We start from the raw sequence: 26,469 nt of genomic DNA, 5'->3' as shown, positions 1-26,469 counted from the left end.
GCAAAACCATAAACAAATGCTGCACTACCCAAATGCACTATATAGAAAGTATATTATTAGTATATCACACCCCTGCCTCAATCAATTTTTTTGGGGGGCAACTGGTATATCTGCAGTATCGCAGCAGAAACACACACAACTGCTGCACAATACAAATTCTAAGTATATCACACCCCTCTGTAAGTCACACCTATCGCTAGCACACCTATACCAGTCCTTAAAAGGACTTTTGTGGCCCTATTAGCTAGTGTTTGGTGTCTCTAACAGTCTGTCCCTGCTCCACACAGCAACCTCTCCCTACACTGGCAAAAGACTGTATGTAAAATGGCGGCCAGATCGGGTATATTTATAAGGTAGAGGGTATGTCCATGTGCTGAAATGTCTCAATTGGCTGTCCTGTACCACCTGATGGATGTGTCATGGGTCAAAGTTCTTCACAATGTAAAAGAATATGGTGCCGGCGGACATTGCCATATTGTTGCTTGTTCAGTGAACAGCGAACAAGCAAAGTTTGCGCGAAACGACCGCCGGGCGAACCACAAGGCCATCTCTAGTTCTGACAGCATTGATCCCACTGGGCTCGGTGATGGGAGGCCAGGTGCCTTCTTAAGGCGTCATATCTAGGTGAGTGTTGGGCTTACCACGACTTATGCGTTGACAGCACAGGCTGCAGATGGCAACACTATTGTCAGCAGCTGACACATTAAAAAAATCCCACACTGCGGAGCCATGTGCCAGCGTCCTGGGAGCGCAAGATTTGACCGTGCATGGTGGATGGCTCGCTCCAGATACATTTGCAGTCTGCTTTTTCCCTCCTGTGCACTGCGAGTTCTGCCTGATTCTCCTCCATATCTGCTTCTCCGTCTCTCCCTCTGAACTCCCCTACTCTTCCTCTCTTATGAGCACCCATGTGACGTCCATCAACACGTCATCATCGTCACCTTCACCACCACCGACATTGGATATTTCTGAGTTGGCAGCAACAGCGGGGACCACCCTCCTTGGGCTGATCTGGGTACTGTCGTCAGACTGCTGGGTGGCGGCCGTTGCTACCTCCTCTTCCTCATCCGATGGCAAGAATGACTTTGCATTGGTAAGGTCTGACTGGAGTGGAGGGGCTATGGTGGTGGTGGTGGTGTCCTTGGAGGTGCACATAGCAAAGAGTGAGGATGGTGCAGATACAGAGGATGAGGAGGGTGCAGAAGCGGAAGGCTGAGTGAGCCAATCAACCAACTCTGGTGCATCCTTTGACGTAATCGCACGCACCTTCTGCAACTTCACACTTGGCCTCCGGCCTGGTGCACCTGCCTGACCCCTACCACCCCTGCGCAACGACCTGCCTCTTCCTCTGCCTGTCATTTTCAAAATGACCCTGAGCCAAAGTTGATAGAGAAGAGCAGTATTTGTGGAAGCAGGTATATCGCAGGCCTCAATCAGTATATTGTGGAAGCAGGTATATCGTACCCTTCAATCAGTATTTTGTGGAAGCAGGCATATCAAACCCCTTAATCAATATTTTTTTGGAAGCAGGTGTATCACAGGCCATAATCAATATTTGGTGTAAGCAGGTTTAGCATTCCCCTAATCAGTATTTTGTGGAAGCAGGTATATAAAAACCCTTTAATCAGTATTTTGTGGAAGCAGGTATATCGCACCCCTCAATCAGTATTTTGTGGAAGCAGGCATATAAAACCCCTTAATCAGTATTTTGTGGAAGCCGGTGTATCACAGGCCTCAATCAATATTTGGTGGAAGCAGGTTTATCAACTCCCTTAATCAGTATTTTGTGGAAGCAGGTATATAAAAACCGCTTAATCAATATTTGGTGGAAGCAGGTATATTGCACCCCTCAATCAATATTTTGTAGAAGCAGGTATATCTCACCTCTCTATCTGTATTTTGTGGAAGCTGTTATATCAAAACCCTTAATCAGTATTTTGTGGAAGCAGGTATATCGCAACCCTTAATCAGTATTTTGTGGAAGCAAGTATATCGCACCCCTTATGCAGTATTTTGTGGAAGCAAGTATATCAAACCCCTTAATCAGTATTTTGTGGAAGCAGGTGTATCGCAGGCCTCAATCAATATTTTGTGGAAGCGAGTATATCACACCCCTCAATTAGTATTTGTTGGAAGCAGGTATCTTGCAGGCCTCAATTAGTATTTGGTGGAAGCAGGTATATAAACCCCCTTAATCAGTATTTTGTGGAAGCAGGTGTATCGCAGGCCTCAATCAATATTTGGTGGAAGCAGGTTTATCAATCCCCTTAATCAATATTTTGTGGAAGAAGGTATATAGAACCCCTTAATCAGTATTTTGTGGAAGCAGGTGTATCATAGGCCTCAATCAATATTTGGTGGAAGCAGGTTTATCAACTCTCTTAATCAGTATTTTGTGGAAGCAGGTATATAAAAACCGCTTAATCAATATTTGGTGGAAACAGGCATATCAAACCTCTTAATCATTATTTTGTGGAAGCAGGTATATCACACCCCTCTGTCAGTATTTGGTTAAAGTAGGTATATCAAACCCTTTAATTAGTATTTTGTGGAAGCAGGTATATCTCACCCCTCTATCTGTATTTTGTGGAAGCTGTTATATCAAAACCCTTAATCAGTATTTTGTGGAAGCAGGTATATCAAACCCCTTAATCAGTATTTTGTGGAAGCAGGTATATCAAACCCCATAATCAGTATTTTGTGGAAGCAGGTGTATTGCAGGCCTCAATCAGTATTTGGTGGAAGCAGGTATATTAATCCCCTTAATCAGTATTTTGTGGAAGCAGGTATATCGCACCCTTCAATCTGTATTTTGTGGAAGCAGGTATATTGCACCCCTCAATCAGTATTTTGTGGAAGCAGGCATATCAAGCCCCTTAATCAGTATTTTGTGGAAGCAGGTGTATCACAGGCCATAATCAATATTTGGTGGAAGCAGGTTTATCATTCCCCTTAATCAGTATTTGGTGAAAGCAGGTATTTCAAACCTTTTAATCAATATTTGGTGGAAGCAGGTATATCAAATCCCTTAATCAGTATTTTGTGGAATCAGGTATATGGCACCCCTCAATCTGTGTTTTGTGTAAGCAGGTTTATAGAACCCCTTAATCAATATTTGGTCGAAGCAGGTATATCGCACCCCTCAATAATTATTTTGTGGAAGTAGGTATATAAAAACCCTTTAATCTGTATTTTTTGGAAGCAGTTATATCGCACCCCTCAATCAGTTTTTTGTTTAAGCAGGTATATCACACCCCTCAATCTGTATTTTGTGGAAGCAGGTATATTGCACCCCTCAATCAGTATTTTGTGGAAGCAGGCATATTAAACCCCTTAATCAGTATTTTGTGGAAGCAGGTGTATCATAGGCCTCAATCAATATTTGGTGGAAGCAGGTTTATCAACTCCCTTAATCAGTATTTTGTGGAAGCAGGTATATAAAAACCGCTTAATCAATATTTGGTGGAAGCAGGTATATCTCACCCCTCTATCTGTATTTTGTGGAAGCTGTTATATCAAAACCCTTAATCAGTATTTTGTGGAAGCAGGTATATCGCACCCCTCAATCTGTATTTTTGTGGAAGCATGCATATAGAACCCATTAATCAATATTTGGTGGAAGCAGGTATATCGCACCCCTCAATCAGTATTTTGTGGAAGCAGGTATATCGAACCCCTTAATCAGTATTTTGTGGAAGCAGGTATATTGCACCCCTCAATCAGTATTTTTTTGGGCAACAGGTATATCACACCCGTTGCAAATAGTTGTTCCAATAGCGCTTGTTCTTCTATATACCTGCGGTATCGCAGCAGAACCGCACACAACTGCTGCACAATACAAATGCACTATATACTTTCTATGTTAGAAAGTATATTATAGGTATATCACACCCCTCAATCAGTATTTTGTGGAAGCAGGCATATCAAACCCCTTTAATCAATATTTTGTGGAAGCAGGTGTATCACAGGCCATAATCAATATTTGGTGTAAGTAGGTTTATCATTCCCCTAATCAGTGTTTTCTGGAAGCAGGTATATCAAACCCCTTAATCAGTATTTTGTGGAAGCAGGTATATTGCACCCCTCAATCAGTATTTTTTTGGGCAACAGGTATATCACACCAGTTGCAATTAGTTACTCCAATAGCGTTGGTCTCTCTATATAGCTGCGGTATTGCAGTAGAACTGCATTATAGTGTATTAATGCACTATAATATACTTTCTAGGGTTAGAAAGTATATTATAAGTATATCACATCCCTCAGTATATACCACCTATCACGAGCACACCTATGCCAGTCCTTAAAAGGACTTTTGAGGCCCTATTAGCTAGCATTTGGTGTCCCTAACAGTCTGTCCCTGCTCCAGAAAGCAACCTATCCCTACACTGGCAAAACACAGAATGTAAGATGGCTGCCTGATCGGGTTCTTTTATAGGGTGGGGGTGTGTCCATGTGCTGAAACGTCTCAATTGGCTGTCCTGTCCCACCTGATGAGTGTGTCATGGGTCAAAGTTGGTTGCAATGCAAAAGAATATGGCACCGGCGGACATAGCCATATGTTCACATGTTCGGCGAATTGTGAATGCGCAAATTTCACCGCGAAACGACCGCCGGGTGAACTGCAAGGCCATCTCTAATTCCCAGTCAGTGCAGCAAGGTGTAATAGGATTGTTCCTATTACCCATGCTGTAACCTCCCTTACTGAACCCTTTTCAACATAAATGCTGCGGAATGATTCCTCCCTATCCTTTCCCTACACCTTGAATAATCTTTCCCTGTACTTGTAAATATTTTTTTTTAGCACAATTAAGTTTTTTTCTAGCACTGTCCCTAGTGCCTTCTGAAGTCTCTCCCTGCACTAAGTACACTGGAAATGACATCACAGGAATGGCTGGGTGCTGATTGGAGGCATGCATGGTATTATGGGTGATCCTGCCTTCCCAGAGTTCCATGTCCTGACTCCTCGTGCAGCAGCCATTTTAGGAAAAAATGTGATTCGCTACCACGAAGCGTGAGGAAATTTGGATTCGGTGCGAATCAAATTTTACCCGAAATTCTGATCGAATTCCACTTCATCAACTTCGATTCGCTAATATCTAGTCATATCGCTTTTCTGGGCTTCTTACTTTCATTTTGCAACTCGTGAAGAAACCATTTTACAAAAAAATACAATTCCTTACCACGAAGCGCATGGAAATTTGGCTTTGCAGCAAATAGAATTTTTCCTAAACTTCGGATAGAATTTAGCTTTGGATGCTTCGATTTGCTCAACACTGATGATAATGTTGCGCCTTTCCAAAGCGAGGTAGAATTGCATCCTACAACTACTACTACTTATTCTGGCCGGAAAGTTGGTTCTGCTACTACTTGGTCTTTCGTTTGGAACCTTTCCATATTCCAGACGTTTGGCCTAATGTACACACAAATTATGGAACTGTTTGCAAGTCTGTTTATTGGAACTTAACAACAGAATGTCCTTCCCTTTCTACAAACATACTGAAGACACTGCTACAATTTTCTATGGGAATAATGCAGTATTGGCATCAGTAACAGATTTGGGCCTAATGTCTTATGTGCATTCACATATGTATATTCAGAAAAAAAGCTTTCTCTCCTATAAAACACAAGTTGTCAAACTACTATGAGATTATATCCCCCCCACATCAACACTTGAACTGTCGGGAGATACCCTGTAAAAGATTTGGGGCTACACTTTAATATGCGTTCACACAGAGCTTTAAAACAGTACTCTCTGGATCGTAAAACATGCATTGCACACATGTATTGCAATTATTCCCCCCACACACTTGATCTGTGCAGGTAAATCGGTTTGCTCATTCTTAATCTTCAATTTATGGTTCTCATTTCCTCCTCAGGCTATTTTCTCCCCTTCATATATTTTATTTTAGGATAGTACACATACTGTAGGTGCACACAGCTATTAGGCAAGCACAATATAGGAGGTTTATTAGATACGCCAGAATTCTATTTCCATTTGTGCGCCAAAACTGGGGTACATGCCTTCCATCAGATTTATTTTGCATTTTAGACACCTAATAAGGCCACATAAGTCTATGGCTTAGAGGAACAGAAGAGCGGATTACAAGAAAGAGGAGAATGTCATATGCAACAGCATGTGGGAAATTTCACCAAAAACTGCTGCAAAGTAAGCCAACTATTAGGCAATATAAAGTTAGAAAAAAAAATTCTAACATGTCTAACAACTTTATCATCTAGCATTAGTGTTGAGCGCGAATATTCGAATTTCGAATATTAATCGTGAATATCGCAACTTCGATAATTTGCGAATATTACGAATATACTGCGATATATTCGTTATATCGAATATTCGTCATTTTTTACATCTGAACAAATGATTCCTCCCTGCTTAAAATGCTTGTGGTCAATGAGTCAGGCATACTCCTCCCCACAAGCGTTCCGTCACCATGGGAATGCCTGGTGGTTAGAATATACCATCGGATCTGAGTTAGATAGTGAAAACTCAAATCCGATGGTATATTCTAACACAGAGGCATTCCCATGGTGATGGGGACGCTTGAAGTTAGAGTATACCAACAGGTGCATACATACTGACCCCCTGCTGCCTGGCGGCACCTGACCTCTGACAGGGCACTGTTATCCATACAATTAACCCCTCAGAGGTCGGGTGCCGCCAGGCAGCAGTGCGCCCCCCCCACCCCCCCACTATTAAAATCATTAATGGGCAGTGCGCCCTAACCACCCCCCCCCCCCCCCATTTTAAGCAGGGAGGAATCATTTGTTCAGATGGAAAAAATGCAGAATATTCTAAAAAAAGAATATATAGCAGTATATTCTGTAGTGCTATATACTCGTTTTTGACCAACACCTTTTTTCGCATAAAAATTTGCATTATGCGATTTTTTTTTATTACAGATTTTTCGCAATAAAACGAATATCTCTAATACGAATATTCGCGAATATATGACTAATATTCTACCATATATTCGCAAGATATTGCGAATTTGAATATTGCCCCTGCCGCTCATCACTATCTAGCATGAGACTTTGTGATAAATGTGGTGCATATTTTGACTGCCTGGTCTAAAGGCCACTTTACACTGACGGGTGAGGCTGACAATTGCCGGGAAGAAAGTGTTCCTTCCTGACAATCGCTTGCTCGTCAGTGGAGGAGACTGCTACATTTACATGCAGCAATCTCCTCCACATTATGGGGAGGAGCAATCACAAAGCCTATCGCTCACCCTCATACAGAATTGGTGCTTGCTGGCAGCAGACGGTGTTTAGATGCCACAATCTGCTGCCAGCAAACAATGATTTCGATGTCTGCCCGAACTATCCTACTACCCAATGAATGAGGATTTCGCTCATTCATCAGATAATCAGCAGCACCTTTACACCAGCAGATTATCGCTAATGAACGTTAGCAGGCTGAACTGGGTGGACAGATGTCCATTTAAGCCTTATAAACTATTTTACTGTCACTAGTGGAGTACCTCAGGGGTCAGTATTGGGCCCTATCCTCTTCAATATATTTATAACTGATCTTGTAGAAGGCTTGCACAGTAAAATATCAATTTTTGCAGATGACACTAAACTGTGTAAAGTAATTGACATGGAAGAGGACAGTATACTACTACAGAGGGATCTGGATAGATTGGAGGCTTGGGAAGATAAGTGGCAGATGAGGTGTAACACTGATAAATGTAAAGTTATGCACATGGGAAGGAACAATGCAAGTCACCCGTACATACTAAATGGTAAAACACTGGGTAACACTGACATGGAAAAGGATCTAGGAATTTTAGTGAACAGCAAACTAAGATGTAAAAACCAGTGTCAGGCAGCTGCTGCCAAGGCCAATAAGATAATGGGTTGCATCAAAAGGGGCATAGATGCCCGTGATGAGAACATTCCTACCACTTTACAAACCACTGGTCAGACCACACATGGAGTACTGTGTACAGTTCTGGGCTCCTGTGAACAAGGCAGACATAGCAGAGCTGGAGAGGGTCCAGAGGAGGGCAACTAAAGTCATAACTGGAATGGGTGGACTACAGTACCCAGAAAGATTATCAAAATTATGGTTATTCACTTTAGAAAAAAGATGACTGAGGGGAGATCTAATAACTATGTATAAATATATAAGTGGTCAGTACAGAGATCTCTTTCATCATCCATTTATCCCCAGGACTGTGACTGTGACGAGGGGACATCCTCTGCGTCTGGAGGAAAGAAGGTTTGTACACAAACATAGAAAAGGATTCTTTACGGTAAGAGCAGTGAGACTATGGAGCTCTCTGCCTGAGGAGGTGGTGATGGTGAGTTCAATAAAAGAGTTCAAGAGGGGCCTGGATGTATTTCTGTAGTGTAATAATATTACAGGCTATAGCTACTAGAGAGGGGTCGTTGATCCAGGGAGTTATCTGACTGCCTAAATGGATCGGGAAAGACATTTTTTTCCCCTTAAGTGGGGAAAATTTGCTTCTACCTCACATTTTTTATTTTTTTTTGCCTTCCTCTGGATCAACTTGCAGGATAAAAGGCCGAACTGGAGGGACAAATGTCTTTTTTCGGCTTTATATACTGTTACTATGTTACTATAAGGCTGGGTTCAGACCTGAGCGTATTTGATATGCGCGTTTAACGCGCGTTTTTGTCGCGCGTTTTTATGTGCGTTTTTTGCAATAGTAAACGCGCGTTTGACGCGCGTTTGTGTGATTGACTGCAGTGTCCTATGGCCACAAACGCGCGTCAAAACGCCCCAAAGAAGCTCAAGAACTTGTTTGAGCGTAGGGCGTTTTTCAGCACGTTCAAACGCGCTGTAAAACGCTAAAGTGAGAACCAGGGCCATAGGGAAGCATTGGTTTTCATGTGTTGAGCGTTTTACAGCGCGATTGAACGCGCTGTAAAACGCTCAAGTGTGAACCCAGCCTAAGGCTGGGTTCAGACCTAAGCGTATTTGATATGCGCGTTTAACGCGCGTTTGTGTCGCGCGTTTTTGTCGCGCGTTTTTGTCCATAGTCAACACGCGTATTACACGCGTTTGTGTGATTAACAGCAGTGTCCTATGGCTGCAAACGCGCGACAAAACGCCCCAAAGAAGCTCAAGAACTTTTTTGAGCGTAGGGCGTTTTTCAGCGCGTTCAAACGCGCTGTAAAACGGTCAAGTGAGAACCAGGGCCATAGGGAAGCATTGGTTTTCATGTGTTGAGCGTTTTACAGCGCGTTTGAACGCGCTGTAAAACGCTTAAGTGTGAACCCAGCCTAAACTAGTACACGCTACTGAAATATTAAACAGGAATAGTACATCTGTCCCAATGAGATAATTACATCTCCTATAAATTACCAGACAGTTTAAAGTTTAGCAGCAGTCAGTTTTATTGAGTATTGTAAAATCAACAAAAGTTCAAATCAGATGAGCATCAATTTTATAATAATTTGCATGCAAGTTAGATATTGATTTATCACAATAATGAACAAAATGAATGTTCTTAAAATTCATATATCTAGCAGTCTGTATCATAGGTTCTCCTGGGCCCTGGTGGTTGAGGTTTTTTTTTCTCCATATACAGCCATTTACATGGGGGAGATACTGTATTAATTAGAAATCACAATTCACAAATAAATCACCGTACATATCAGTATGTACCAACCCTGGTACATGCTTAGGGTTCTATCCAACAACATATTTTGATATCTTTTGGCTTCCCACCACAACATCTGCACCTCCTATAGTATTGGGTTTGATATATTATACAGATATCATACTAATGTCAAATAATTTATATCTTTGCTGTTTCTTTACTCCTTGCTGATAAATATAAGGAGGTAAACAAGGTAGCTCACATATGTCCAACCAACTTTTCTGTAAAATGTAATTATTTGGCCTCAATAATTTGATATGATGTATTGTTAATTATATGTATTATTCAATAAATGACGTATGATTATATATTGAGTATTTTCTATTTTATGGGGTTATTGGCATTCTTTTATAAGTTTAAAATGTAATTGTTTACCAGAGTATTTCATTTATTGTATCTAAATTACTTTATTAATTCAAACTCATAGTTCTTTCATTTGCAAATGGAAACCTAGATTTCTTTATGCAGTGAACATTTTTTTTTTTTTTTAAAACCCTGAACACTATTGCTTCATCAGATATATCCTCAAGATATTATTATGCATACTGCAATTGTCCTGTTAGGACTTAAAATTCAATTGTAAGAGATGGAACTTAAATCATGAGTTAGCGATGAGGCATAATTATTGTACATCATAACCTCACTTTTTGTCACATAGTCATGAACGAGTATGTTTGGCAGGGCAGCTCAGGTTAGGAATATGTAATAGGACTTGGTAGAATGTACACATTTTTATATATTTGCTAATTAATCTATAGAAATGATAAGATATGAATTTAGTAAATGATGTTAATGGATAAGAATTAAAATATTAATTTATGAAGATGAGCAGAACTGTATGAGAATGCTAGAAATATAGTACGCATAAGCCTTCAGTCGGAAGAACATACAAAAGTAGCTGCTAGTGTACAGAGTTAAACACATGCAAGAGTGCTGCAGCCACACTTCTCAATGTGATCATATGTATAAGAAATTTCAGTTCCATTGTTACATTTTGCATTCACAGTTTTTTCGCTTGAGCTGAGACTTGTGCAGCACTTGCATTCAGGTTTCATTGTTATCATCCTATTGGGGGGAAAAAGCATGTTAGTTAAATAGAATTTCAACACGTTTCATACTTTCTCTTTGCCTTCTTTTTAAAAGCGTAGGTTTTCAAATGAATTGGTACTCAAGGTATGGATTGTACAGTCATTTTTTTATTTGGAAAACCTAATATTTCTGGTAGTATGGGTTGGAGCAGGAGTTGCTGGAAGTAGTGTAGGGAAGTGTACCTATAATTTAAGTTTTATTTTAAGGCAATTGTCACCTTTACACTATTTTTGTTACTGTTTATTTGCTTTTTACATTAACCCCTTCAAGACCCTGGACAAGTCTATGAGGTTAAATAAAAAAGAAACCCCCAAGAAGTGAGCCAATTTTAGAAATCGGAACTCACACAAAATTTACCAAGGGATGTAGTGAGCATTTTGACCCCATAGGTGTTTTTCAAAAATTAATTCACAGAAGATGGTGCAGAGTGAAAATTGAAATTTTTACATAGATATGCCAATTCAGTGCCCTATATGTTGTGCCCAATGTGAAAAGTAATCTGACTTATTATGTTGTGCTTCCTCGTTTTAAAAACACCCTACATGTGACCCTAATCTTTTGCCTGGACATACAGAGGGCTAGGGAGTAAAAGAGCACCAAGCTCATTTTAAGGCCTATTGCAGTGATTTAAGCCTTTTGTGCTGCCAACTGTAAAGGCTCTGGGGTGAAATAATACATGAAATCCCCTAGAAGTGACCCCATTTTGGAAACTACACCCCTCAAAGTACTGTATTTATTAAGGGGTGGAGTGAGCATTTTGACACGCAGACTGTGCAAAATTAAAATTGCCCTTTTTCCACAGATATGGCATTTCAGAGCCCAATATGTTTTGCCATCTCATGCCACCTAAAACACACCCATGCCCTTTAAATTAAGTGGGTTCCACTGGGTACTGAAATGCAAAAAATCTGGACATAAACTGCTGTTTAGGTATGCTGATGGGTTCAAAGGGGAAATTTCACCATTTGTCTTCTGTAGCGCAGATTTTGATGGATTGGTTTTCGGGCACCTCGCTTCCTTCCGAACAGCTTCTGGGCTACCAGTACAGCCATTTTCTTAGCATTAAATGATTATTTTTATCTCAATGGAGGTGTGTCAGCACTTACTTTTTGCAGGATCAGCTGCCATCAATATTGGTTTTATTTTTAGGAACATACAACTTTTTGATCACTTTTTATTAGCTTCTTTGGGAAGCACGGATAAAGAAAAGACAGCAATTCTGTCAATGTTTTTTAGGTTTTGGTATTGCAGCGTACACCTTGCAAGAAAAATGCCACATTATCTTTATTCTGCTGGTCACTATGATTACAGTGATACCAATTTTATATATATATATATATATATATATATATATTTATTTTTACCATTTTTGCACAAAGCATTTTGAAAAAAAAATCATGTTTCTGAATTGCCATTTTCTGAAAGCCATAGTTTTTTTTATTGTTATATTGATGGACTTATGTGGGAGCTCAATTTTTGTGGGATGAGGTGACTTTTTATTTGTACCACTTTGGGATACATATAACTTTTTGATCGCTCACTATTATGCTTTTAGTGACTAGGTGACCAAAAATGTAAAAATGTTTTTTTACAGAATATTTCATGTCATATTTTTATATACTAGTTTGTTACAGACATGGTGATACCTTTTGTATATGTTTTTTATTGTTGTTTGGTTTTCTACAATATTTATTTTGCTGGAGATTGTTTTGTGTATGGGCTCCTTTTTTGCGTTGATGAGTTGTTGTTTTCATTGATATCATTTTGTGGTATTATAGCCCTTTTTAATCACTTGATATTACACATTTTGTGAGATAAGCCAAATTAAAAATGGTTGTTTTCACATTGTTATTATTTATTTATTTTTTATGTTCGATGAAGGGAAAGGACACTTTTTTCTTTTTTTTTCTTTTTCTTTTTATAATGCAATTTGTTTTTACAGTTTTTTTTTTTCTTTTTATTATTGTACTGCATTGAACTGTCAGTATTACACTGGCAGTTTGCCTATAAGACCTAACCTGGGGGCTGGTCCTCCTAAGCCTGTGTAGCTTGCCAGTGCCATGGCCTTTCAAGGCCTGGGACTGCCATGGAAACCATCAGCCCACTGTCATTGCAGCCCAAGGGGCTGATGAAGAGATAGAGGGAGCCCTAACCTCTGCAAACTTAGATGGCACAGTCAGCATTGACCATGGCATATAAAGGGTTAATCTGCCATCATCTGAGCTTTTAGCAATACCGGTGGATACAGCAGGGTCCCAGCCGTCAGTAACAGCCAGGCCCCTGTACTGATTGAGTGACCTACGCTCCTACACTTGGTGTAGGTTGGGAACTCACTTCTCATTGCAGTTTAATAGTATGGTGGAAGTCTGGAAAAGGTTAAGGGGTTGTCCAGCTTTGCGGACTTCTTGAAAGACACATGCTCAGCTGCAGGTAATGCAGCTGTGATATTTCCCCAAATGGTATGTGACACAGCAATAACATGCATTGGCTGAATTGATGTACTGACCCAGTCCATGCATATATATACAGGATGACAACTGGAAGATCTCTAAAGGGAGCCAGAGACTAAGGGAGCCAGAAGAGAGCTGCTCTGCAGGCTCGGGCTGGCCCACAGGAGAACAGGTGAATCCTCCGGTGGGTCCCTGAGCAAGGTGGGCCCCTAGCCCCCTACCCCCTGCTCAAGTGGCACATAGCACAATAGACTGACATATAGATAGGCTGGCTAAGATGCTATACAGTACATTGCCTATGTATATATAAAAAAAATTGGTAGTGTGGGCAGGTAATATATGCATGTAGCTTTACAGTGGGCCCCCATGTTATTTTGAAATACTTACGATGTAGGATATGAGCAGGATCCAGTACAGTATGGAATAGTTATATTGAGTTGACAATCCCCACTAAGAAGAGACACAGGCCCAACTTGAAGTGTGCAATTCTTTGGAGCTAAAAGGAAAAGAAGATACATTAGTTCTTCTACATTGGAGTAGCCAGTTAAAATCTTTAAAGAGGTTGTCTAGAAAGTATTTTTTAAACCCTACCACCAAGCAATATGTGTGAGGAAACCTATACTTAACTGCTCCACTTTGTTTTAGCGCTGTGACACCTGAGCTGCCTTCACTAAATTTCAGGTCCACATTTTTCAAAATCTAAATGGACAGGGTCATATGCACCTTTGAAGCCAATGCCTGGCCTCTCTGGTGACATGCCTCCAAGTAGTACATCACTTCTGGGTCATGTGCTGCTTGGGGACGTGTCACCACTGATGCCAGTCATTGACTGCTGCATCACGGGACCTTGCCCATGCAGAAGTTGACAGATGGGGATTGGAAGACCAGTGAAGACAGCCTGGGAACCACATAGTTGGAGTGGATTGATGAGGAGCATTTAAGTACAATTCTTTACAGGTATCACTGGGGGGGGGGGGGGGGTTTTAAAAATCCTGGACAAGCCTTTTAAAAGTTATATAAGTACTCACATCAGGCATGGAAAAAACAGCAACTTGCCATTTCACTGCTGCCCTTCAGCAAAAGAGGGCACATTGTGATGTCCTAAGTAATGTAAACTGTTAGGCCTCTTTCACACGAGCGTTGTGGATTGGGGTCGGATGCGTTCAGGGAAAATGGTGCGATTTTGACACTAAAATAAGTCAGTTTTCACTGCGATTGCGTTCCATGTTTGCGTTTTTTCCGTGCGTGAAAAAAATCGGCATGTTTGGTACCCAGACCCAAACCCGGACTTCTTCACAGAAGTTCGGGTTTGGGTTAGGTGTTGTGTAGATTGTATTATTTTCTCTTATAACATGGTTATAAGGGAAAATAATAGCATTCTGAATACAGAATGCATAGTACAATAGGGCTGGAAGGGTTGAAAAAAAATAAAAATAATTTAACTCACCTTAATCCACTTGTTCGCGTAGCCGGCATCTCTTCCGTCTTCTTCTTTGAGGAATAGGACCTTTGATGACGTCACTACGCTCATCACATGGTCCGTCACATGATCCATCACCATGGTGATGGGTCATGTGACGGACCATGTGATGAGCATAGTGACGTCATCAAAGGATCTATGTGGAATCGGCTGGCAACGGTGTAAAAGGAGTGCACTTTTTCTTGGCGCTAACATCGACCTGTCAGGCTGAGTTCATACTTGACTTATTTGGTCAGTTTTGCCCCCGTGACTGCCCTAATAAGTTAAATGGGCAGTGATTCTAAGAGCAACGCCTGTCATCTCCATGTCATACAGACTCACAGTATTATTTCACTACCAAAGCAGACTCTCTATGCGTGATACTACAAGGCCCAATGTTCTACACGACTATAAAGGCTCTAAGCAGCCAGAAAATAGCAGTTTTTTTATGTAATTCGCCGCAAATATATTCGGAGCGAACCGGCGAATCGAATTTTTGAAAAATTTGCTCATCTCTTATAAAGATTGTGGCAAAAATAACCTCACCACCGGGTTTTGGAGAGGCCTGTTTGCCAGCCTTTTGCCTCAGGATTATGGCCCATATACAAAATCTTTGTTTTCTCTCAGTAAAAAGGCTTTTTCGTGTCTTTTTACTATGTGGTTCATCAAATGGGATTTACCGAACAAACTACAGAACAAGACGCTTTCAACTAAAGTATGCACAAACTGATCCGGTTGTGCAATTTGTACATTCTTTGAAGGAGAAGGTAGAGCGGCCACACAGCCTAAATCTGTGGAACTGTTTTGGGCAGGAAAGCCATGCTTGCGGTCGGTCAAATGTGACTTCCATGGAATTCAGGAACCCCTGCTCGGATCTGGATGATTTCTGGATATGTTCGCCCAGATCACAGCTATCCAGTGATGCATAATTTATGGGGATATGTGGGGTTTTGGGGTGTTTTCTGTGTTTTGGGTAAAATGTATGTTTACTGCCTGTGAGTAATTAAGTTAGCCCATTGTGTTTGTTAATTATATCACATGCAGAGCCCATGGTGTTTGTTAATTGTATCACGGGCAGAGGGGAAGGGGGGTTGTGAACAATTGCTGGGAGTGTAAATGCATGTGATTAGCTAATTTAAAAACTGTCTCAGTCTTCCACAAGGTCCTCAGGGGAGTGTCAATTGCTGGAATACCTGCATAAAAGACTGACTTGTAGTCCTATTAAAGAGTTCCTGCTTTACCCTCAACATAGAGCCCCGTCTCATGTGTGTGGGGAAAAGGCTGCATCTACACTGGGGAATGCTATACGCTGTGAACTCCCCTGGCTATAATCCCTAAGCTCTTTTAGGAGCTTGTTCCTGCATCGCTCTCTAAAGGAAGAGAGGTTCACCCACTGGAACCTGGAAGCCTTGTCATAGGTCCAGGGTGGGTAGAAGACGGCGAGACCACAAAAAAGCTGCGGTGGTTTGTGGGGTCGGCAGTGCTTATGGTGTCTAGTGGAGTGCTTGGAGCCCTCAGTATCCATCAACGGATGTAACCAGTCAGGGTGCCAGGAGATCCGTTGCAAAGATATAGGGATAATTTATTAAGACTGGTGTTTTAGACACCGGTCTTAATAATCCCTATTTCTGGTGGTGGATCCATTGAAGTTATAAAGAGATGCATCCAGCGCCAGTGTAAATATAAGACGACTTCATAGCTGGCTTACATTTACACCACTTTTTACTCCTAAAGCAGGTGTAGAAAATGATGAATGAGCCATACGGTCCCCTTCCCCGCCCACGCCCACTTTTTTAGACCTGGCGTGAGTGCGGAAAAGTAATAATCTGGCCCAGACATACGCCTATTATGCGTATTTCAGGATAATAAATGACGCCCATAATATCTAAAAATATTTTTTTATTCAGGATTCAGTGTTGGGTGCTTTCAGATATAGCTTTTTGGGCATTTTCCAGTTTTTTTTCTTTATTTTGCACCTGCACTTTTTGCTATATTTTTGCAGTAAAATCTCCAACTCCAGATGATGCTTAGGCTTTAAGAAATGTGACATGCAGGGCATACAAGTACGGTTTTTTTTTTGCTGCAGGAGTTTTTGTTCATTAGGTGGCATTTTTTTTCTTTCTGCTTTTCAAAAAGGCAGCATGTAATTAATATATAATGAATGTGTGTAAGGAGTCAGGACCCTTTGGGATCCTTGGCAGCGGAAGGACGTGCGCCCAGCCGCCACTATATTTACCCAGTGTGCAGTTAGGGAGATATAGCGTCCCTGGCCATGCTTACTGGTCTACGTATCTGCGGTTAGGTGGACCTTGCCACAGATGGCATTGCGCAGTGCACACTTGATTTTATCCGATACTTGGTTGTGCAGGGAGGGCACAGCTCTCCTGGAGAAGTAGTGGCGGCTGGGAACGACGTACTGTGGGACAGCAAGTGACATGAGCAGTTTGAAGCTGTCCGTCTCCACCAGCCTGAATGACAGCATTTCATAGGCCAGCAGTTTAGAAATGCTGGCATTCAGGGCCAGGGATCGAGGGTGACTAGGTGGGAATTTACACTTTCTATCAAAGGTTTGTGAGATGGAGAGCTGAACGCTTCCGTGTGACATGGTAGAGATGCTTGGTGACGGAGGTGGTGTTGTTGGTGGCACATCCTCTGTTTGCAGGGGCGGCAGATGCCAACGTTCCTCCAGAGGCGGAGGAAGAGGCCGAGGCAGCAGCAGAAGAGGGAGCAGGAGGGGCCTGAGCCCTTTCTTGGTTTTGAAGATGCTTACTCTACTGCAGCCAGTGTCTCACATGTAGATGCCTGGTCATGCAGGTTGTGCGTTAATGCCTCGCTTCAGGCTGTAATGGCACAGCGTGCAAACCACTCGGGTCTTGTCGTCAGCACATTGTGTGAAGAAGTGCCATGCCAGGGAACTCCTTGAAGCTGCCTTTGGTGTGCTCGGTCCCTGGTGACGGTGGCCAGTAGCAGGCGAACAGTTTTGGCGATGGCTGCTCTGCTTTTGCACCCTGCTCCCGCTTTTGCTACGCTGTTGGCTCGGTCTCACCACTGCCTCTTCCTCTGAACTCTGAAGGTCAGTGGCACGACCTTCATTCCATGTGGGGTCTAGGACCTCATCGTCCTCTGCATCGTCTTCCACCTAGTCTTCCTCCCTGACCTCCTTTTCGGTCTGCACACTGCAGAAAGACGCAGCAGTTGGCACCTGTGTTTCGTCATCATCAGAGACGTGCTGAGGTGGTATTCCCATGTCCTCATCAGGAAACATAATTGGTTGTGCGTCAGTGCATTCTATGTCTTCCACCCCTGGGGAAGGGCTAGGTGGATGCCCTTTGGAAACCCTGCCAGCAGAGTCTTCAAACAGCATAAGAGACTGCTGCATGACTTGAGACTCAGACAGGTTCCCCGATATGCACGGGGGTGATATGACAGACTGATGGGCATGGGTTTCAGGCGCCACCTGTGCGCTTTCTGCAGAAGACTGGGTGGGAGATAATGTGAACGTGCTGGATCCACTGTCGGCCACCCAATTGACTAGCGCCTGTACTTGCTCAGGCCTTACCATCCTTAGAACGGCATTAGGCCCGACCAAATATCGCTGTAGATTCTGGCGGCTACTGGGACCTGAGCTAGTAGGTTCAGTAGGACGTGTTGCTGTGGCAGAACGGCCACGTCCTCTCCCTGCACCACCGCCACAACCATGACCGCGTCCCTTATTAGATGTTTGCCTCATAGTTAGCATTCACAAAGCAAAGTAAAAAGTGGTTAAGTCTGTTAAAAATAATTAACCGCCAATAAAAACCCTGATGTAGGGTATTGCACTCAAATTTCTTTTTTTTTTAACTCTATATGACAGCAGTATTTGTGGCCTAAATTTCACAGTAACTTGCACGTCTAATCCCAGATGTGCAGTATATCAGAAGGTTTTTTCACCCCAGTAAGCACAAAGCTGTATTTGTGGCCTAAATGTGACACTCACTTATGCACGTCTAATCCCAGATGTGCACTATATGAAACAGATGTATTTTTTTCACCCCAGTAAGCAAAAAGCCGTATTTCTGGCCTAAATGTGACAATGACTTATGCGCGTCTAATCCCAGATGTGCAGTATATGAAACAGATGTATTTTTTTCACCCCAATAAGCACAAATCCGTATTTCTGGCCTAAATGTGACTCACTTATGCACGTCTAATCCCAGATGTGCAGTATATCAGAGGTTTTTTTCACCCCAGTAAGCACACAGCCGTATTTCTGGCCAAAATGTGTCACTAATTTATGCACGTCTAATCCCAGATGTGCAGTATATGAAACAGATGGGTTTTTTTTCACCCCAGTAACCAAAAAGCTGTATTTCTGGACTTGCAGACATGCAGATAGCCTGTGCTGGTGCACTATCATTGCATAAAATACCTGCCGATTATGTATTGATATTGACTAACTGAAGGAAAGAAAGTTTGTTTTCAGCAGTAGTTGGCTCAGGGCAGGCTTAAAAAAATAGTGCACTGCACCCACAAATCGTAGATCGCTGAGTAAAGAAGCAGTTCTGAATCTTCATAGGATTTCTCCCTGATCTCTCCCTCACAGCAGCTGCAGCCTCTCCCTACACTAATCCGAGCAGAGTGACGGGCGGCGCTACGTGACTCCAGCTCAAATAGAGGCTGGGTCACATGCTGCAGCCATAGTAGGCATGGCTGTGATGGCCTTTTGGGGCAAGTAGTATGACGCTTGTTGATTAGCTGCTTTGCAGCCTTTCAAAAAGCGCCATAAAAATTGCAGAACACCGAACCCGAACTTTTATGTAAAGGTTCGGGTCCGGGTGCTGAAAACCCTAAAGTTCGGTACGAACCCGAACTTTACAGTTCGGGTTCGCTCAACTCTAGTGATGAGTCAAAAAAATAGCAAATTGGCCATTGTAATTTTTTTTTCAGGTACGCCATTCGCTGTACAGAATAATTACGTTTATATTTTAATAGTCTAGACATTTTGGGATGCGGCAATTCCTATGATCTTTATTTTTTTTAATAGTTTCTTTTCATTATGAGGAAAGGGTGTGTTCCACAGGAACTGCAACTGTAATACCATGATTTCTTCAGACTGACACAGGGTATTAGAAACAATCAATAGCTACCCTGCTTTACAATGGCATCTAAGGCTCACACTTGTGGCAGCAGGGTCCAGCAGCCTGTTCTGGTGGAGGAATAGCTTTCCAGATCCATGCTAACGCTAGCCCATCGTGCCGCCGGAAGTCAGCTTCGGCCCCATTCACTATAATGGGGGCAGGCCTGAGGTCTGTACACAGCTCGGCAAACATGCCAAGAGGTGGCCAGACAAAAACTACAGCACGCTGCCGTTTTTTGTCCGGCTGCCTCTCAGTTTGTTTCACGTGCTGCAGCCGTACCTCCGGCCCGCCCCCATTTTAGTGAATGGGGCAAGAGCGGACTTCCAATGGCATGGTGGGCTACTGTTAGCACAGATCTGGCAGGCTGTTCCCCTGCTGGAACAGCCTGCCGGACCCTGCTGGTGCAAGTGTTAAAGTAGCCTAAGAGGTTAAATGACTGAGATCTGCATTATTTCTGATAGCAGACATTAGCCTCAGTGTCTGCAGAGTGAAATAGCAGAAACCTGGGAGCTATGGTGCTCACTATGCTCCGGAGCGGGCACCATCTTTAACACCTTCCTAACATCCGCCATACAAGTACGAAGAATGTCCAGAGCGGTGCGAGCGCCATAGCTAGCGGGTACCTGCTGTTTTTATAATGCAGACACCTAAAAAAAAGCTTTAAAAAATATAAAATATAAAAAAATTAAAATTAAATCACCCCCTTTCTCCAAAATAAAAATACTTAAACAATAGAAAAATCTACATCTTGGGAATTGCTACATGTGAAAACACCCATACTATTAAAATCTAAAAAACGTATCCCATACGGTAATTGAAGTAACTGATAAAACATAGCCAATTCGCTGTTCTTTCATCACTTTAACTCCCCAAAAAATTGATTAAAAAATTATACACACATAATAGAGTTGAAGCTGTTTTGTAAGGAGGAATAGACTTAAGTTCCTCAAAGCCGATGTGAAGGACTAATCAGCAATTACCAGAAATTTTTAGTTGACGTTTTTTTCTGTGCAAGAAAATCACACCAGATACTGAAAGCAAAGGTTCCCAGTGCTTTTGCCACTCACCGATGTGTAATATTGGGTCATTTTCCTCAATAAATCAATGATCAAGTCTAATTTTTTTACTCAGTTATCTTTATCTAATTTTGTAGGAAAAGATTAAGCAGAACTTTGCTTATTCTGGCTAATGGTCCAATGAGCAATCTTACTGATTGACAGCCTTCCTTGTACAACAGTGCATATTAACATAGCCTCCAAATAGTGAGTAGTGATGAGCGTCAGGGGTCATATTCGAATTCGCAATATTTCGCTAATATTTTGTAGAATATTCGTCAAATATTCGCGAATTCGAATATTCTATATTCTACGATTTTTTACTCGAAAAACCAGCAAGGTAATGATCGCGTAATATGCAAATTTTCGTAATGCGAATTTTTCAACTTACAACTATTAGACAAAGAAGATTATAGCACTATATTAGCTAAATTGCTCTATATTTGTTTTTGTTTTTTTCGAATATTCGCTATATTGCTATAACTTTGTTTTTTCGAATATTCGTAATATTCTAAAACAAGAATATATAGCAATATAGCGAATATTCGGAAAAAAAACGAATATAGAGCAATTTAGCTAATATAGTGCTATAATCTTTTTTTTTATAGTTTTAATTTTTTTCCAATCTGAACTTCAGATGAGAAAAAAATTACAACTATTAGACAAAGAAGATTACAGCACTACATTACCTAAATTGCTCTATATTCGCTTTTTTTGAATATTCGCTATATTGCTATAACATCGTTTTTTTGAATATTCGTAATATTCTAAAACAAGAATATATAGCAATATAGCGAATATTCGAAAAAAACAAAAACAAATATAGAGCAATTTAGCTAATATAGTGCTATAATCTGCTTAGTCTAATAGTTCTAAGTTGAAAAATTTGCGATAGAAAATTCACATTACGAAAATTCACAAACAACACTACTCCTAAAGTCAAATATACTGCAGCCTTCTCATTGGCCCACAAGCTAGAAGCAGGGAGGGATCATGTGTACTGATAAAAAAAAATCTTGAATATTCAAAATTACGAATATATATCACTATATTCGAATGATTTGCAAATTTTCGAAGTACCTATATTCGCGATAAAAATTTGCAATTCGAATATTCGTGATCAACACTATTAGTGAGGTAGTCTACCCACATAGCCTCCAATTAGTGAGGTAGTCCACCCACACCAACTCATAAGATATCAATCTGCTCAGCTCCTCCTGCTCTATAACAGTCTGCCCGCTGATTGGATTCCCTTTACACGGTAACATTTTCTTACCCTTGCATTTTGAACAACAGCCATCTGGGTTCACTTCAATAATGCCCTGTTGAGAAGAAAAACAAATGAATATCATACATTAATGAAATAATCAAATAGAAATTCCTCTAATTAACACTGAAGAGGACAGTATACTACTACAGAGCGATCTGGATAGACTGGAGGCTTGGGCAGATAAGTGGCAGATGAGGTTTAACACTGACAAATGTAAAGTTATGCACATGGGAAGGAATAATGCAAGTCACCCGTACATACTAAATGGTAAAACACTCGGTAACACTGACTTGGAAAAGGATCTAGGAATTTTAATAAACAGCAAACTAAGCTGCAAAAAACAGTGTCAGGCAGCTGCTGCCAAGGCCAATAAGATAATGGGTTGCATCAAAAGGGGCATAGATGCCGGTGATGAGAACATAGTCTTACCACTTTACAAATCATTAGTCAGACCACACATGGAGTACTGTGTACAGTTCTGGGCTCCTGTGAACAAGGCAGACATAGCAGAGCTGGAGAGGGTCCAGAGGAGGGCAACTAAAGTAATAACTGGAATGGGGCAACTACAGTACCCTGAAAGATTATCAAAATTAGGGTTATTCACTTTAGAAAAAAGACGACTGAGGGGAGATCTAATTAATATGTATAAATATATCAGGGGTCAGTACAGAGATCTGTCCCATCATCTATTTATCCCCAGGACTGTAACTGTGACGAGGGGACATCCTCTGCGTCTGGAGGAAGGAAGGTTTGTACACAAACATAGAAAAGGATTCTTTACGGTAAGAGCAGTGAGACTATGGAACTCTCTGCCTGAGGAGGTGGTGATGGTGAGTACAATAAAGGAATTCAAGAGGGGCCTGGATGTATTTCTGGAGTGTAATATTATTACAGGCTATAGCTACTAGAGAGGGGTCGTTGATCCAGGGAGTTATTCTGATTGCCTTCCTCTGGATCAACTTGCAGGATGACAGGCCGAACTGTATGGACAAATGTCTTTTTTCGGCCTTATGTACTATGTTACTAAAGATAAATCTGAATTAAAGACTTGGAACTGAGAAAAAGGCCTAAATATGAGATACTGTCAAAGACAACTCCCTAAATCCTATAACGCTGATCTACGGTAATACCATTATATCTTGCATTTTATTTATTCTACCATTGCAACTGCAGGAATTATGATGGATTCATGTTATTACTTAGTGCCTAGCCACAGAGGTGAACAGAAGGACAAGTCATGGTCAACTAGAGTTGAGCGGACACCTGGATGTTCGGGTTCGACGGGTTCAGCTGAACTTCACAAAAAAGTTTGAGTTCAGGACCCGAACTTGACCCCGAACCCAAACCCCATTGAAGTCAATGGGGACCCGAACTTTTGAGCACTAAAATGGCTGTAAAAATGTCATGGAAAAGGGCTAGAGGGCTACAAATGGCATCAAAATGTGGTTGAGCATGGCAAGTGCTCTGCAAACAAATGTGGATAGGGAAATTACTTTAAATAAGATAAAATACGTAAAAATAAACAATTATAATCTTGATCTAAAAGGACAAGGTCCATATGGAGTAAGATGTTGAGGAGGCAGTGGATGTGGCGGGGTAGGTGAAAGCGGCGGTGGAGGAGGAAGCCTACACTGCTTTTTGGTTTTAAATTTATAAATTTTTTTAAATTAGGGTACACCCCAAAACATTGGGAAATATAACCTGTGATAGCCCCCTCCAGTCGTGCTAAACACACGTTCAGACAATACACTGGCTGCAGGGCAGGCCAGCACCTCCAAGGGGTAAAGGGCAAGCTCAGGCCATGTGCCCAATTTGGAGACCCAGAAGTTGCAGGGGGCTGACCCCTGTCCGTCAGTTCGTGTAGGCGTGTGCACACATACTGCCCCACCATGTCGCACGTCCCCGTGATGTTCACGATCCAATTTGATATCTGCTCTATCAACTTTCGATGTTCTTTTCTGCGCCTACCATGGTGATTACGGGTGGCGGGGAATCAGGGTTCCAGGCCGGAGAGGGAGCCTGAGAAAGGGATACTACATCCAAGGGAGGTCAATGGATGAAATTAAATGTAATCGAGCGGAAATGTGGGACAAAGTATTGAAGCATAAGCTTCCAAGTTAAGGAGGGGGCACGCGGCAATTACCCACTTCCGACTCGGAGAGGTAGTGACGATAAATAACAATACAGGACTCTTAAGATGCCCTGTTATTGGAATGATTAATAAAAAAATTATAGGGAATGTCACTGGGGTATTTAGGATTTGGAAATGTTAGCCAGGAGAGGCCTTGCTGCCGCTTTGCTGACTCTAGATAACTTCTGCCTGATCGCACATTCCTGTGACGTCCACGATCCATCATCCAAGGGAGGTCAATGGCTGAAATGGGATGGAGTGGAAATGTGGGACAAGAAGAAGGATCGAATGAAAGGGCCAATTAAAAATGAATTTTAGAAATTTAAGTCCCTGTCACCTATGCAGAGCAGGGGTTTTTCATCACCAGAAATGGGTTAATGTCACCCAACAATGGAACAGATTATTTTTAAAAATGTTGGTTCCTGTCACCTATGCAGAGCAGGCGTTTATTCAAGGCAAAAATTGCAAAATGTGACCCAAGAATGTAGGATAGAATTTTTTGAAATTTATTAACCTGTTTACTAGGTAGAGCAGGGGGTCTATCACAGCCCAAATTGTTGATTGTCACCCGAAAATGTAACAGAAAAATTTGTGAAATTTATTAAGCTGTCATCTAGGTAGATTAGGGGTATATCACATCCAAAAATTGGTGAATTTCACCCGAAAATGTAACAGACAAATTAGTGAATAATTTTTACCTGTCTACTAGGTAGAGCAGTTGTATATCACACTCAAAAATTGGTGAATTTCACCCGAAAATGTAACAGACAAATTAGTGATTTTTTTTTACCTGTCTACTAGGTAGAGCAGTGGTATATCACACCCAAAAATTGGTGAATTTCACCCAAAAATTTAATATACAAATTAGTGAAATTACATAAAATAAAATGCGTAAAAAAAAAATAGATTTATGAGGTGGAGGTCCATATGGAGTAGGAGTTTGAGGAGGCGGTGCACATAGCAGTGTAGGTGGAAGCGGCGGTGTAGGAGGATGAGGTAGCCAACACTGGTTTTTGGTTTTAATTTTTAATTTTTTTTTTAAATTAGGGAATACTCCAAAAGAGTGTGAAATATCCAATATACAAGAATGAAAAATTGCACTGTAGTATAACAATGGCTGGTTAAGGCCGGTATACATGTCTATTCTGCACAAGGTACGGACAAGTCCTGTGGGATCCATGCCTGGTTCATTTTAATGAACATGTGCTTGTCCACATTGGCTGGGGACAGGCGGCTGTGCTTGTCTGTGATAACGCCCCCTGCCATGCTAAACACACGTTCAGATAATACACTGGTTGCAGGGCAGGCCAGCACCTCCAAAGCATATAGGGCAAGCTCAGGCCATGTGCCCAATTTGGAGATGCAGAAGTTGAAGGAGGCAGACCCGTTATTCAATACGTGTAGGCGTGTGCACACATACTGCTCCACCATGTTGGTGAAATGCTGCCTCCTGCTAAGACGTTCCACATCAGCTGGTGGTGCTGGTTGTTGTGGCGTGCTGACAAAGCTTTTCCACATTTCGGCCATGCTAACCCTGCCTTCTGAGGTGCTGGCGGTTCCCCAGCTGCGTTGGCGACCTCTTCTTCCTCCTCTGCTTTCGCCTTGTGCTTCCACTGTGCCCCCGCTGTCAGGTGGGAATGCCACCACAGCGCGTCTACCAGCATGGGCTTGTACTCACGCATCTTACGATCACGCTCCAGTGAGGGAATTAAGGACGGTATGTTGTCCTTGTAACAGGGACCCAGCAGCGTGTCCACCCAATAATCAGCACAAGTTAGAATGTGGGCAACTCTGTGGTCGTTGCGGAGACACTGCAGCATGTAATCGCTCATGTGTGCCAGGCTGCCCAGAGGCAACGAAAAGCTGTCCTCCGCTTTTGCACCCTGCTCCCTCTTCTGCTGTGCTGGTGGCTCTGTGCGACCACCGCCTCTTCCTCCGAACTACACAGGACACTCGCATGTCCTTGATTCCATGTGGGGTCGAGGAGGACCTCATCGTCCTCCACATCATCTTCCACCCAGTCTTCACCCCTGCCCTCCTTGTTGGTCTGCACACTTTCGAAAGCCCCAGCAGTTGGCACTTATGTTTCGTCATCATTCGAGACGTGCTGCGATGGTCCCCCCATGTACTCATTCTGAAACATAAGTGGTTTGGCATCAGTGCACTCAATCTCTTCCACTTCTGGGGCAGGGCTAGGTGGATGGCCCTGGGAAACCCTGCTAACAGAGTCATCAAAAAGCAGAAGAGACTG

General features: G+C 42.0%; 1 protein-coding gene across 6 annotated transcripts in view; it reads right to left on the bottom strand.

Moving 5' to 3' along the window:
- Window positions 1-9,374: 9,374 nt before the first annotated feature.
- LOC120981020 (kielin/chordin-like protein) overlaps window positions 9,375-26,469 on the bottom strand; it is an 87,209-nt gene continuing 70,114 nt past the window's right edge. For all 6 annotated transcript variants that reach the window (XM_040410468.1, XM_040410472.1, XM_040410469.1 and 3 more), the window contains 3 exons: window positions 22,094-22,139; window positions 13,574-13,682; window positions 9,375-10,712 (listed from right to left, as the gene is read on the bottom strand). In XM_040410468.1, the coding sequence (XP_040266402.1) occupies window positions 10,562-10,712; window positions 13,574-13,682; window positions 22,094-22,139 (306 nt within the window). In that variant the 3' untranslated portion in view covers window positions 9,375-10,561. The remainder of the gene's footprint in view (window positions 10,713-13,573; window positions 13,683-22,093; window positions 22,140-26,469) is intronic.

The sequence above is a fragment of the Bufo bufo genome, chromosome 10 (genome assembly GCF_905171765.1).
Source record: "Bufo bufo chromosome 10, aBufBuf1.1, whole genome shotgun sequence".
Taxonomy (NCBI): domain Eukaryota; kingdom Metazoa; phylum Chordata; class Amphibia; order Anura; family Bufonidae; genus Bufo; species Bufo bufo.
This window is presented reverse-complemented; position numbering and strand designations above follow the sequence as displayed.